The sequence below is a fragment of the Oncorhynchus tshawytscha genome, unplaced genomic scaffold, assembly GCF_018296145.1.
Source record: "Oncorhynchus tshawytscha isolate Ot180627B unplaced genomic scaffold, Otsh_v2.0 Un_scaffold_1752_pilon_pilon, whole genome shotgun sequence".
Classification (NCBI taxonomy): Eukaryota; Metazoa; Chordata; class Actinopteri; order Salmoniformes; family Salmonidae; genus Oncorhynchus; species Oncorhynchus tshawytscha.
The window spans coordinates 96,285-112,500 of record NW_024609485.1 but is presented as its reverse complement, the minus strand read 5'-3'; the positions used below and the strand labels follow the sequence as shown (position 1 = coordinate 112,500).

Below are 16,216 nucleotides of genomic sequence, written 5' to 3'. Positions count from 1 at the left end.
ATGTTGTTGATCCACCCTCAGTTTTCTCCTATCACAGCCATTAAACTCTGTCAGTTAGGTTAGTATTGTGTAGTAACTACTATGTTGTTGCTCCATCCTCAGTGTTCTCCTATCACAGCCATGTTTTAAAGTCACCATGGGTCTCTCCTGCAACTGAGTTGTATTGACTGGGTGTATTGACTGAGTTGTATTGACTGGGTGTATTAACTGAGTTGTATTGACTGGGTGTATTAACTGAGTTGTATTGACTGGGTGTATTGACTGGGTGTATTAACTGAGTTGTATTGACTGGGTGTATTAACTGAGTTGTATTGACTGGGTGTATTGACTGAGTTGTATTGACTGGGTGTATTAACTGAGTTGTATTGACTGGGTGTATTAACTGAGTTGTATTGACTGGGTGTATTGACTGGGTGTATTGACTGGGTGTATTGACTGGGTGTATTAACTGAGTTGTATTGACTGGGTGTATTAACTGAGTTGTATTGACTGGGTGTATTGACTGGGTGTATTGACTGGGTGTATTGACTGGGTGTATTGATACACCATCCAAAGTGTAATTATTAACTTCACCAGAGGCTCAAAAGGGGATTTTCAATGTCTGCTTTTATAATTTTTACCCATCAACCAATACGTGCCCTACTTTGGCAAACATTGGAATGCCCTACTTTGGCAAACATTGGAATGTCCTACTTTGGCAAACATTGGAATGCCCTACTTTGGCAAACATTGGAATGCCCTACTTTGGCAAACATTGGAATGCCCTACTTTGGCAAACATTGGAATGCCCTACTTTGGCAAACATTGGAATGCCCTACTTTGGCAAACATTGGAATGCCCTACTTTGGCAAACATTGGAATGCCCTACTTTGGCAAACATTGGAATGCCCTACTTTGGCAAACATTGGAATGCCCTACTTTGGCAAACATTGGAATGCCCTACTTTGGCAAACATTGGAAAACCTCCCTGGTCTTTGTGGTTGAATCTGTGTTTGTAATTCACTGCTTGACTGAGGGACATTAGAGATAATTGTATGTGTGGGGTACAAAGATGAGGTAGTCATTAAAAAATTATGTTAAACACTATTATTGCACACAGAGTGAGTCCATGCAACTTATTATGTGACTTGTTAATCACATTTTTACACCTGAACTTATTTAGGTGTTTCTTAATTTAGGCGTTTCCATAACAACTGGGTTGAATACTTATTGACACAAGACATTTTAGCCTTACAATTTGTTATAATTTGTAAAAAATAAAATAAAATAAAAAATCTAAAAACATAATTCCACTTTGACATTATGGGGTATTGTGTGTCAGGCCAGTGACCAACAAAATCTCCATGTAATCCATTTTAAATTCAGGCTGTAACACAACACAATGTGGGGCAAGTCAAGGTGTTTGAAAACTTTCTGTAGGCTCAGTATGTGGTTGTCCCACTTAGCAATCTGCTGAGGAATGTACTGTAAGTGGCTCTGGATAAGAACATCTGATAAAATGTTTGTTTTTTAATCAATAACCAGCCAGTACCTCTACAGGAGCCTGATTAATGACACTAAACAACAATAACCAGCCAATACCTCTACAGGAGCCTGATTAATGACACTAAACAACAATAACCAGCCAATACCTCTACAGGAGCCTGATTAATGACACTAAACAACAATAACCAGCCTGATTAATGACACTAAACAACAATAACCAGCCAATACCTCTACAGGAGCCTGATTAATGATGAGCCTGATTAATGACAAACTAACAACAAGGAGCCTGATTAATGACCAGCCAATACCTCTACAGGAGCCTGATTAATGACACTAAACAACAATAACCAGCCAATACCTCTACAGGAGCCTGATTAATGACACTAAACAACAATAACCAGCCAATACCTCTACAGGAGCCTGATTAATGACACTAAACAACAATAACCAGCCTGATTAATGACACTAAACAACAATAACCAGCCAATACCTCTACAGGAGCCTGATTAATGACACTAAACAACAATAACCAGCCTGATTAATGACACTAAACAACAATAACCAGCCAATACCTCTACAGGAGCCTGATTAATGACACTAAACAACAATAACCAGCCAATACCTCTACAGGAGCCTGATTAATGACACTAAACATCAATAACCAGCCTGATTAATGACACTAAACAACAATAACCAGCCTGATTAATGACACTAAACAACAATAACCAGCCTGATTAATGACACTAAACAACAATAACCAGCCAATAAACAAACAACAATAACCAGCCAATACCTCTACAGGAGCCTGATTAATGACACTAAACAACAATAACCAGCCAATACCTCTACAGGAGCCTGATTAATGACACTAAACAACAATAACCAGCCAATACCTCTACAGGAGCCTGATTAATGACACTAAACAACAATAACCAGCCAATACCTCTACAGGAGCCTGATTAATGACACTAAACAACAATAACCAGCCTGATTAATGACACTAAACAACAATAACCAGCCTGATTAATGACACTGATTAATGAAAAACAACAATAACCAGCCTGATTAATGACACTAAACAACATAACCAGCCAATACCTCTACAGGAGCCTGATTAATGACACTAAACAACCAGCCAATACCTCTACAGGAGCCTGATTAATGACACTAAACAACAATAACCAGCCAATACCTCTACAGGAGCCTGATTAATGACACTAAACAACAATAACCAGCCAATACCTCTACAGGAGCCTGATTAATGACACTAAACAACAATAACCAGCCTGATTAATGACACTAAACAACAATAACCAGCCTGATTAATGACACTAAACAACAATAACCAGCCTGATTAATGACACTAAACAACAATAACCAGCCTGATTAATGACACTAAACAACAATAACCAGCCTGATTAATGACACTAAACAACAATAACCAGCCAATACCTTAATGACACTAAACAACAATAACCAGCCTGATTAATGACACTAAACAACAATAACCAGCCTGATTAATGACACTAAACAACAATAACCAGCCTGATTAATGACACTAAACATCAATAACCAGCCTGATTAATGACACTAAACAACAATAACCAGCCAATACCTCTACAGGAGCCTGATTAATGATGCTAAACAACAATAACCAGCCTGATTAATGATGCTAAACAACAATAACCAGCCAATACCTCTACAGGAGCCTGATTAATGACACTAAACAACAATAACCAGCCTGATTAATGACACTAAACAACAATAACCAGCCTGATTAATGACACTAAACAACAATAACCAGCCTGATTAATGACACTAAACAACAATAACCAACCTGATTAATGACACTAAACAACAATAACCAGCCTGATTAATGACACTAAACATCAATAACCAGCCTGATTAATGACACTAAACAACAATAACCAGATTAATGACACAATACCAATAACAGGAGCCTGATTAATGACACTAAACAACAATAACCAGCCAATACCTCTACAGGAGCCTGATTAATGACACTAAACAACAATAACCAGCCAATACCTCTACAGGAGCCTGATTAATGATTAATGACTAAACAACAATAACCAGCCAAATACCTCTACAGGAATGACACTAAACAACAATAACCAGCCTGAGCCTGATTAATGACACTAAACAAACAACAATAACCAGCCAGTACCTCTACAGGAGCCTGATTAATGACACTAAACAACAATAACCAGCCAATACCTCTACAGGAGCCTGATTAATGACACTAAACAACAATAACCAGCCAATACCTCTACAGGAGCCTGATTAATGACACTAAACAACAATAACCAGCCTGATTAATGACACTAAACAACAATAACCAGCCAATACCTCTACAGGAGCCTGATTAATGACACTAAACAACAATAACCAACCTGATTAATGACGCTAAACAACAATAACCAGCCTGATTAATGACACTAAACAACAATAACCAGCCAATACCTCTACAGGAGCCTGATTAATGACACTAAACAACAATAACCAGCCAATACCTCTACAGGAGCCTGATTAATGACACTAAACATCAATAACCAGCCTGATTAATGACACTAAACAGGAACCAGCCTGATTAGACACTAAACAACAATAACCAGCCTGATTAATGACACTAAACAACAATAACCAGCCAATAACCCTACTACAGGAGCCTGATTAATGACACTAAACAACAATAACCCTGATTAATGACACTAAACAACAATAACCAGCCAAATACTACAGGAGCCTGATTAATGACACTAAACAACAATAACCAGCCAATACCTCTACAGGAGCCTGATTAATGACACTAAACAACAATAACCAGCCTGATTAATGACACTAAACAACCTCTACAGGAGCCTGATTAATGACACTAAACAACAATAACCAGCCAATACCTCTACAGGAGCCTGATTAATGACACTAAACAACAATAACCAGCCTGATTAATGACACTAAACAACAATAACCAGCCAATACCTCTACAGGAGCCTGATTAATGACACTAAACAACAATAACCAGCCAATACCTCTACAGGAGCCTGATTAATGACACTAAACAACAATAACCAGCCAATACCTCTACAGGAGCCTGATTAATGACACTAAACAACAATAACCAGCCTGATTAATGACACTAAACAACAATAACCAGCCAATACCTCTACAGGAGCCTGATTAATGACACTAAACAACAATAACCAGCCAATACCTCTACAGGAGCCTGATTAATGACACTAAACAACAATAACCAGCCAATACCTCTACAGGAGCCTGATTAATGACACTAAACAACAATAACCAGCCAATACCTCTACAGGAGCCTGATTAATGACACTAAACAACAATAACCAGCCAATACCTCTACAGGAGCCTGATTAATGACACTAAACAACAATAACCAGCCTGATTAATGACACTAAACAACAATAACCAGCCTGATTAATGACACTAAACAACAATAACCAGCCAATACCTCTACAGGAGCCTGATTAATGACACTAAACAACAATAACCAGCCTGATTAATGACACTAAACAACAATAACCAGCCTGATTAATGACACTAAACAACAATAACCAGCCAATACCTCTACAGGAGCCTGATTAATGACACTAAACAACAATAACCAGCCTGATTAATGACACTAAACCTGATTAATGACACTAAACAATAACCAGCCTGATTAATGACACTAAACAACAATACCAGGAGCCTGATTAATGACACTAAACAACAATAACCAGCCAATACCTCTACAGGAGCCTGATTAATGACACTAAACAACAATAACCAGCCTGATTAATGACACTAAACAACAATAACCAGCCAATACCTCTACAGGAGCCTGATTAATGACACTAAACAACAATAACCAGCCAATACCTCTACAGGAGCCTGATTAATGACCTGATTAATGACACTAAACAACAATAACCAGCCTGATTAATGACACTAAACAACAATAACCAGCCAATACCTCTACAGGAGCCTGATTAATGACACTAAACAACAATAACCAGCCAATACCTCTACAGGAGCCTGATTAATGACACTAAACATCAATAACCAGCCTGATTAATGACACTAAACAACAATAACCAGCCTGATTAATGACACTAAACATCAATAACCAGCCTGATTAATGACACTAAACAACAATAACCAGCCAATACCTCTACAGGAGCCTGATTAATGACACTAAACAACAATAACCAGCCTGATTAATGACACTAAACAACAATAACCAGCCTGATTAATGACACTAAACAACAATAACCAGCCTGATTAATGACACTAAACAACAATAACCAGCCAATACCTCTACAGGAGCCTGATTAATGACACTAAACAACAATAACCAACCTGATTAATGACACTAAACAACAATAACCAGCCAATACCTCTACAGGAGCCTGATTAATGACACTAAACAACAATAACCAGCCAATACCTCTACAGGAGCCTGATTAATGACACTAAACAACAATAACCAGCCTGACCTCTACAGGAGCCTGATTAATGACACTAAACAACAATAACCAGCCTGATTAATGACACTAAACAACAATAACCAGCCTGATTAATGACACAATAAACAACAATAACAGCCTGATTAATGACACTAAACAACAATAACCAGCCTGATTAATGACACTAAACAACAATAACCAGCCAATACTAAACATCAATAACAGGAGCCTGATTAATGACACCAGCCAATACCTCTACAGGAGCCTGATTAATGACACTAAACAACAATAACCAGCCTGATTAATGACACTAAACAACAATAACCAGCCTGATTAATGACACTAAACAACAATAACCAGCCTGATTAATGACACTAAACATCAATAACCAGCCTGATTAATGACACTAAACAACAATAACCAGCCTGATTAATGACACTAAACAACAATAACCAGCCTGATTAATGACACTAAACAACAATAACCAGCCTGATTAATGACACTAAACAAACAATAACCAACCTGATTAATGACACTAAACATCAATAACCAACCTGATTAATGACACTAAACAACAATAACCAGCCTGATTAATGACACTAAACAACAATAACCAGCCTGATTAATGACACTAAACAACAATAACCAGCCTGATTAATGACACTAAACAACAATAACCAGCCTGATTAATGACACTAAACAACAATAACCAACCTGATTAATGACACTAAACAACAATAACCAGCCTGATTAATGACACTAAACAACAATAACCAACCTGATTAATGACACTAAACAACAATAACCAGCCTGATTAATGACACTAAACAACAATAACCAGCCTGATTAATGACACTAAACAACAATAACCAGCCTGATTAATGACACTAAACAACAATAACCAGCCTGATTAATGACACTAAACAACAATAACCAGCCTGATTAATGACACTAAACAACAATAACCAGCCTGATTAATGACACTAAACAACAATAACCAGCCAATACCTCTACAGGAGCCTGATTAATGACACTAAACAACAATAACCAGCCAATACCTCTACAGGAGCCTGATTAATGACACTAAACAACAATAACCAGCCAATACCTCTACAGGAGCCTGATTAATGACACTAAACAACAATAACCAGCCAATACCTCTACAGGAGCCTGATTAATGACACTAAACAACAATAACCAGCCAATACCTCTACAGGAGCCTGATTAATGACACTAAATGACACTAAACAATAACCAGCCAATACCTCTACAGGAGCCTGATTAATGACACTAAACAACAATAACCAGCCAATTAATGACTACAGGAGCCTGATTAATGACACTAAACAACAATAACCAGCCAATACCTCTACAGGAGCCTGATTAATGACACTAAACAACAATAACCAGCCAATACCTCTACAGGAGCCTGATTAATGACACTAAACAACAATAACCAGCCAATACCTCTACAGGAGCCTGATTAATGACACTAAACAACAATAACCAGCCAATACCTCTACAGGAACCTGATTAATGACACTAAACAACAATAACCAGCCAATACCTCTACAGGAGCCTGATTAATGACACTAAACAACAATAACCAGCCAATACCTCTACAGGAGCCTGATTAATGACACTAAACAACAATAACCAGCCAATACCTCTACAGGAGCCTGATTAATGACACTAAACAACAATAACCAGCCTGATTAATGACACTAAACAACAATAACCAGCCAATTAATGACACTAAACAACAGATTAATGACACTAAACAACAATAACCAGCCTGATTAATGACACTAAACATCAATAACCAGCCTGATTAATGACACTAAACAACAATAACCAGCCTGATTAATGACACTAAATAACAAATAACCAGCCTGATTAATGACACTAAACATCAATAACCAGCCTGATTAATGACACTAAACAACAATAACCAGCCTGATTAATGACACTAAACATCAATAAATACCACCAATATATCTTACATTTAAATACCTACCAATATATCTTACATTTAAATACTCACCAATATATCTTACATTTAAATACTCACTAATATATCTTACATTTAAATACCTACCAATATATCTTACATTTAAATACTCACCAATATATCTTACATTTAAATACTCACTAATATATCTTACATTTAAATACTCACTAATATATCTTACATTTAAATACTCACTAATATATCTTACATTTAAACACGGCTAAATACTCACCAATATATTTAACATTAACACACAGCAAAATACTGCCCAAAAGGTGGTAATCATATGACAATGGTAATGATGAAGATGATGATAACGATAAGTGCTTTAGTTACTGTAACTGTTCTTACTTAAAAGTTGTCTGTAAGAGTCTGTGAGGTTTTGTCCGCCTTCAAACGGGTTGACGAATGGCTGACAGAGGTTCTGAGCTGGGAGAGAAGACAGAACACATGGATCAGCCAATCACATCTACCCTCCCTCATCTCCTCCCCCTCAACTCCCCCCCCTCATATCCTCCCTCATCTCCCCCCTCATATCCTCCCTCTCTCATCGCCTCCCCCTCATATCCTCCCCCTCAACTGTCCCATCTCCTCTCCCTCATATCCTCTCCCCTCATGTCTTCTCCCTCATCTCCTCCCCCTCAACTGTCCCATCTCCTCTCCCTCATCTCCTCCCCCTCAACTCTCCCATCTACTCCTCCTCATCTCCTCCCCCTCATCTCCTCTCCCTCATCTCCTCTCCCTCAACTCACCCATCTCCTCTCCCTCATTTCCCCCTCATCTCCTCCCCCTCATTTCCCTCCCAGTCTGTTTCTAAACACCACATCAGTCCTAGCCTGGATGTCAGTCTGTTTCTAAACACCACATCAGTCCTAGCCTGGATGTCAGTCTGTTTCTAAACACCACATCAGTCCTAGCCTGGATGTCAGTCTGTTTCTAAACACCACATCAGTCCTAGCCTGGATGTCAGTCTGTTTCTAAACACCACATCAGTCCTAGCCTGGATGTCAGTCTGTTTCTAAACACCACATCAGTCCTAGCCTGGATGTCAGTCTGTTTCTAAACACCACATCAGTCCTAGCCTGGATGTCAGTCTGTTTCTAAACACCACATCAGTCCTAGCCTGGATGTCAGTCTGTTTCTAAACACCACATCAGTCCTAGCCTGGATGTCAGTCTGTTTCTAAACACCACAGCGGTCCTAGCCTGGGTTGAGTTGTATGTTATGACATTGTTACAACCCAGAGGTTGTCTACAGCAGAAAACAGACATGCCGTCACCCACACTGGCTCTTACACCCACACTGCAGTAAGCAGCTCTCCTCAACTCTGGTCCTGGGGACTGTCAGGGTGGGACTGTTTTTGTTCCAGCCCAGTACTAATACACCTATAATATCTGATAATAGAATGTCTGATAATAGAATATCTGATAATAGAATGTCTGATAATAGAATATCTGATAATAGAATGTCTGATAATAGAATATATATCTGATAATAGAATATCTGATAATAGAATATCTGATAATAGAATGTCTGATAATAGAATGTCTGATAATAGAATATCTGATAATAGAATATCTGATAATAGAATGTCTGATAATAGAATATCTGATAATAGAATGTCTGATAATAGAATGTCTGATAATAGAATATCTGATAATAGAATATCTGATAATAGAATATATGATAATAGAATGTCTGATAATATAATATCTGATAATAGAATGTCTGATAATAGAATGTCTGATAATAGAATGTCTGATAATAGAATATCTGATAATAGAATATCTGATAATAGAATGTCTGATAATAGAATATCTGATAATAGAATATCTGATAATAGAATATCTGATAATAGAATGTCTGATAATAGAATATCTGATAATAGAATATCTGATAATAGAATATCTGATAATAGAATGTCTGATAATATAATATCTGATAATAGAATATATGATAATAGAATGTCTGATAATATAATATCTGATAATAGAATGTCTGATAATAGAATGTCTGATAATAGAATGTCTGATAATAGAATGTCTGATAACAGAATGTCTGATAATAGAATGTCTGATAACAAAATGTCTGATAATAGAATGTCTAATGTCTGATAACAGAATATCTGATAATATGTCTGATAATATAATATCTGATTATAGAATATCTGATAATAGAATGTCTGATAATAGAATATCTGATAATAGAATGTCTGATAATAGAATATCTGATAATAGAATATATGATAATAGAATATATGATAATAGAATGTCTGATAATAGAATGTCTGATAATAGAATATCTGATAATAGAATATCGGATAATAGAATGTCTGATAATATAATGTCTAATGTCTGATAATAGAATATCTGCCATCTAGCTGACACTTTAGCTGAAACTTATCTAAAGCATCTTAAAGCCATGTAGTACCATGCTGTACCAGCTGAGCTAGAGGGGACTACACTATACATGTTATAACCTGGTAGTACCATGCTGTACCAGCTGAGCTACAGGGAACTACACTATACATGCTATAACCTGGTAGTACCAGCTGAGCTACAGGGGACTACACTATACATGCTATAACCTGGTAGTACCAGCTGAGCTACAGGGGACTACACTATACATGCTATAACCTGGTAGTACCAGCTGAGCTACAGGGGACTACACTATACATGCTATAACCTGGTAGTACCATGCTGTACCAGCTGAGCTACAGGGGACTACACTATACATGCTATAACCTGGTAGTACCATGCTGTACCAGCTGAGCTACAGGGGACTACACTATACATGTTATAACCTGGTAGTACCATGCTGTACCAGCTGAGCTACAGGGAACTACACTATACATGCTATAACCTGGTAGTACCAGCTGAGCTACAGGGGACTACACTATACATGCTATAACCTGGTAGTACCAGCTGAGCTACAGGGGACTACACTATACATGCTATAACCTGGTAGTACCAGCTGAGCTACAGGGGACTACACTATACATGCTATAACCTGGTAGTACCATGCTGTACCAGCTGAGCTACAGGGAACTACACTATACATGTTATAACCTGGTAGTACCAGCTGAGCTACAGGGGACTACACTATACATGCTATAACCTGGTAGTACCAGCTGAGCTACAGGGGACTACACTATACATGTTATAACCTGGTAGTACCAGCTGAGCTACAGGGGACTACACTATAGATGCTATAACCTGGTAGTACCCGCTGAGCTACAGGGGACTACACTATACATGTTATAACCTGGTAGTACCATGCTGTACCAGCTGAGCTACAGGAGACTACACTATACATGTTATAACCTGGTGGTACCAGCTGAGCTACAGATGGTCACACTAAGCCACAAAGGACCAGTATCTGACTCCCTGCTAAAAGAAAAGTAACACGCATTGACTTACAGTTGCAGGTCCTCCATAGTCCTGAGTGTGAGTTGAGAGAGAGGTTGGAGATGTTTTCCCTCTGAGCGACATCTATCAGGTACCAGTAGTCTGTCCCTATGGCCACCCCCAGCAACACAAAACTGGACACTCCACACACAGCTACAAACAGTGCCAGAGCTCCCAGAGTCATCCTCACCATACCGAGAAGAGGAGAGGAGAGAGGAGAGAGAGAAACAGAGAGAGTGATAGACCTGGTGAGGCAAATCAGAGCGAGAAAGAAAGAGGTGTACAGAGCATGAGGGAGTGAGAAAGAGAAATGAAGAGAAACACAGAGAGAGGGATAGAGGAGGAGGACAAGAAGAGAGTTAGAGAGAGAGGAAGGAAGAGAGAGGGAAAGGAAGAGAAACACAGAGGGAGAGAGGAAGAGTACAAGAAGAGAGAGAGGAAGAGAGAGAGAGTGAGGGAAAGGGAGGGAAACAGAGAAAGGGTGAAAGTCAGAAGAGAGAGCGAGGGAGATGAAGATTAACATTGAAAAAGTCAATAATAATAATAATTGAAGCAATAGAGAGAGAGAGAGAGAGAGAGAGAGAGAGAGAGAGAGAGAGAGGGGGGAACACAGAAAGAGAGGAACAGAGAGAGAAGAGAGAGAGGAAGAGAGACAGAGTGAGGGAAAGGAAAAGAGAGAGAGAGAGGAACAGAGAGAGAGAGAGAGGAACAGAGAGAGAGATTAGGTGGGAGTGAGAGATCAGAGTGTCAAACACACACAGTGGAAGAGGGGGAATAAGAGAAATACAGGGGGTGAAAGATAAAGAGAGAGAGATGGAGAGCTCAATGAAAGAGATGGAGAGCTGTTGTGGACTGTCTCTATGTCAGAGTGTGTATCTGCCGTCTGTGGAGTGGAGGTGTGTCTCTGTGTCCTGGTCTGGTACTGAAGTAGTCTACCTACCACAGGGTTTCCCAAACTCAGTCCCGGGGCCCCTCTGTGCACGTTTAGGTTTTTCCTCTGGCGCTACACAGCTGATTTAAATAATCAAAGGTTGATGATGAGTTGGTTATTTGAATCAGCTGTGTAGTGCTAGGGAAACATATAAACGTGCACCCTTGGGAGGGGGGGTTACAGGACCAAGAGGGGCCCAGGACCCAGAGGGTGGGCCAGGAACAAGTTTGGAAAACCCTGTCCTACCAGACGGTCGATTAGTAGGGTGTAGTACCGTCCTGGGCCAGATGAGGGTAGCGTGGGGCAGACATTGTGCATTTTGAATGTTCGTTATGATCTCTGTGTATGTATCAGTAGCATCAGTAGTAACACTAGTATCAGTAGTATCACTAGTATCAATAGTAGTACCAGTAGTAGTAGCAGTAGTATCAGTATCAGTAGTATCAGTAGCATCAGTGGTATCAATAGTAGTATCAGTACTACCAGTATTATCACTAATATCAGTAGTATCAGTATCAGTAGTAACACTAGTATCAGTAGTGTCAGTATTAGTAGTAGTATGAGTATCAGTAGTATCATTAGCTTCAGTAGCATCCGTAGCATCAGTGGCATCAGTAGCATCAATATCAGTGGTAGCATCAGTAGTAGTATCAGTAGCATCAGTAGTATCAGTAGTGGTATCAGTAGTAGTATCAGTAGCATCAATATCAGTAGTAGTATCAGTAGCATCAGTAGTAACAGTAGCGGTATCAGTAATAGTATCAGTAGCATCAGTAGCGGTATCAGTAGTAGTATCAGTAGCATCAGTAGTATCAGTAGCATCAATATCAGTGGTAGCATCAGTAGTAGCATCAGTAGTATCAGTAGTGGTATCAGTAGTAGTATCAGTAGCATCAGTAGCGGTATCAGTAGCGGTATCAGTAGTAGTATCAGTAGCATCAGTAGTATCAGTAGCATCAGTATCAGTAGTATCAGTAGTATCAGTAGTATATCAGTAGTAGTATCAGTAGTGGTATCAGTAGTAGTATCAGTAGCATCAGTAGTAACAGTAGCGGTATCAGTAATAGTATCAGTAGCATCAGTAGCGGTATCAGTAGCGGTATCAGTAGTAGTATCAGTAGCATCAGTAGTATCAGTAGCATCAGTATCAGTAGTATCAGTAGTATCAGTAGTATCAGTAGCATCAATATCAGTGGTAGCATCAGTAGTAGCATCAGTAGTATCAGTAGTGGTATCAGTAGTAGTATCAGTAGCATCAGTAGTATCAGTAGTGGTATCAGTAGTATCAGTAGTGGTATCAGTAGTAGTATCAGTAGCATCAGTAGTATCAGTAGTGGTATCAGTAGTAGCATCAGTAGCATCAGTAGTATCAGTAGTGGTATCAGTAGTATAAGTAGTAGCATCAGTAGTAGTATCAGTAGCATTAGTAGTGGTATCAGTAGCATCAGTAGTAGTATCAGTAGCAGCATCAGTAGTAGTATCAGTAGCATCAGTAGTAGTATTAGTAGTGTTATCAGTAGTAGTATCAGTAGTATAAGTAGTAGCATCATTAGTAGTATCAGTAGTAGCATCAGTAGTAGTACCAGTAGTATCAGTAGTGGTATTAGTAGTAGTAGCATCAGTAGTAGTATCAGTAGTAGTAGCATCAGTAGTAGTATCAGTAGTAGCATCAGTAGTATCAGTTGTAGTAGTATCCCTAGGAGGGGTGCGTCCCTTGAGTGGGTTGAGTCACTGATGTGATCTTCCAGTCCGGCTTGGCGCCCCGCCTTGGGTTGTGCCGTGGGGGAGATCTTTGTGGGCTATACTCGGCCTTGTCTCAGGATGATAAGTTGGTGGTTGAAGATATCCCTCTAGTGGTGTGGGGGCTGTACTTTGGCAATGTGGGTGTGGTTATATCCTGCCTGTTTGGCCCTGTCTGGGGGTATCATCAGATGGGGCCACAGTGTCTCCCGACCCCTCCTGTCTCAGCCTCCAGTATTTATGCTGCAGTAGTTTATGTGTCGGGGGGCTAGGGTCAGTCTGTTATATCTGGAGTATTTCTCCTGTCTTATCCAGTGTCCTGTGTGAATTTAAGTATGCTCTCTCTAATTCTCTCTCTTTTTCTCTCTTTTCTTTCTTTTCTGTCCGTCTTTCTCTCTCTCTCTCGGAGGACCGGAGCCCTAGGACCATGCCTCAGGACTACCTGGCATGATGACTCCTTGCTGTCCCCAGTCCACCTGGCCCTGCTGCTGCTCCAGTTTCAACTGTTCTGCCTGCGGCTATGGAATCCTGACAGTGTCATTCATATATCCTTATGTACATATTCTTTATCCCCTTACACTGTGTATGACAGTAGTTTTTTTTGGAATTGTTAGTTAGATTACTTGCTCGTTATTACTGCATTGTCGGAACTAGAAGCACAAGCATTTCGCTACACTCGCATTAACATCTGCTAACCATGTGTATGTGACAAATAAAATTTGATTTGATTTGATTTGATTTGATTTGATTTGACCTGTTCACCGGACGTGCTACCTGTACCAGACCTGCTGTTTTCAACTCTCTAGAGACGGCAGGAGCGGTAGAGATACTCTGAATGATTGGCTAGGAAAAGCCAACTGACATTTACTCCTGAGGTGCTGACCTGTTGCACCCTCGACAACCACTGTGATTATTATTATTTGACCCTGTTGGTCATCTATGAACATTTGAACATCTTGGCCATGTTCTGTTATAATCTCCACCCGGCACAGCCAGCAGAGGACTGGCCACCCCTCATAGCCTGGTTCCTCTCTAGGTTTCTTCCTAGGTTTTGGCCTTTCTAGGGAGTTTTTCCTAGCCACCGTGCTTCTACACCTGCATTGCTTGCTGTTTGGGGTTTTAGGCTGGGTTTCTGTACAGCACTTTGAGATATCAGCTGATGTAAGTAGGGCTTTATACATACATTCCATTGATTGATAGTATCAGTACTATCAGTAACATCAGTAGTAGTGTCAGAAGTATCAGTAGTATCAATACCAGTACTACTATCAGTAATATCAGGAGTAGTATCAGTATTGGTATCAGTAGTATCAGTAGCATAAGTAGTATCAATAGCATCAGTAGTATTATACATAGTGTCAGTAGTAGCATGAGTAGAATTAGTAGCATCAATAGTAACAGTAGCATAAGTAGTAGTACCAATAGTATCAGTAGTATCAGCGGCATTAGTAGTAGTATCAGTATCATCAGTAGTAGTATCAGGTGCATCAGTAGTAGTATCATTAGCATTAGTACTGTCACTAGTATCACTAGTATCAGTAGTAGTATCAGGAGCAGTGGTAGTAGTATCAGTAGTATCAGTATCATCAGCAGCATCAATAGCATCAGTAGTATCAGTATCAGTAGTATCAGTATCAGTAGTATCAGTATCAGTATCAGTAGTATCACTAGTATCAGTAGCATCAGTAGTATCAGTAGCATCAGTTTGGATTAGCATCAGTAGTTGTAATAGTAGTAGTAACAGTATTATCAGTAGCATCAGTAGTAGTATCAGTAGTATCAGTAATAATACCAGTAGTAGTAACAGTATTATCAGTAGCATCAGTTGCATCAGTAGTAGTATCAGTAGTATCAGTAATAATACCAGTAGTAGTATCAGTAGCATCAGTAGTTTCATTAGTATCAATAGTAGTATCAGTAGTATCAGTAATAATACCAGTAGTAGTATCAGTAGCATCAGTAGTTTCATTAGTATCAATAGTAGTATCAGTAGCAACCGTAGCAGCATCAGTAGGAGTATTAGTAGCATCAGTAGTTTCATTAGCAGAAATAGTAGTATCAGTAGCATCAATAGTAGTATCAGTAGTATCAGAAGTAGCATCAGTAGTATCAGTAGTATCAGAAGTAGTATCAGTAGTATCAGTAG

At 39.2% G+C, this 16,216-nt stretch overlaps 1 protein-coding gene across 2 annotated transcripts in view; it reads right to left on the bottom strand.

Moving 5' to 3' along the window:
- The window catches only part of LOC121844959 (transmembrane protein 114), a 54,328-nt gene extending 42,645 nt beyond the window's left edge, over positions 1-11,683 (bottom strand). Inside the window, exons 1-2 of one of the 2 annotated variants that reach the window (XM_042315500.1) lie at positions 11,412-11,683; positions 8,344-8,421 (exon numbers count right to left, since the gene is read on the bottom strand). In XM_042315500.1, coding sequence (XP_042171434.1) covers positions 8,344-8,421; positions 11,412-11,592 — 259 coding nt within the window. In that variant the 5' untranslated portion in view covers positions 11,593-11,683. The remainder of the gene's footprint in view (positions 1-8,343; positions 8,422-11,411) is intronic. The other variant, XM_042315501.1, reaches the window with a different exon arrangement.
- Between the last annotated feature and the right edge of the window lie 4,533 nt (positions 11,684-16,216).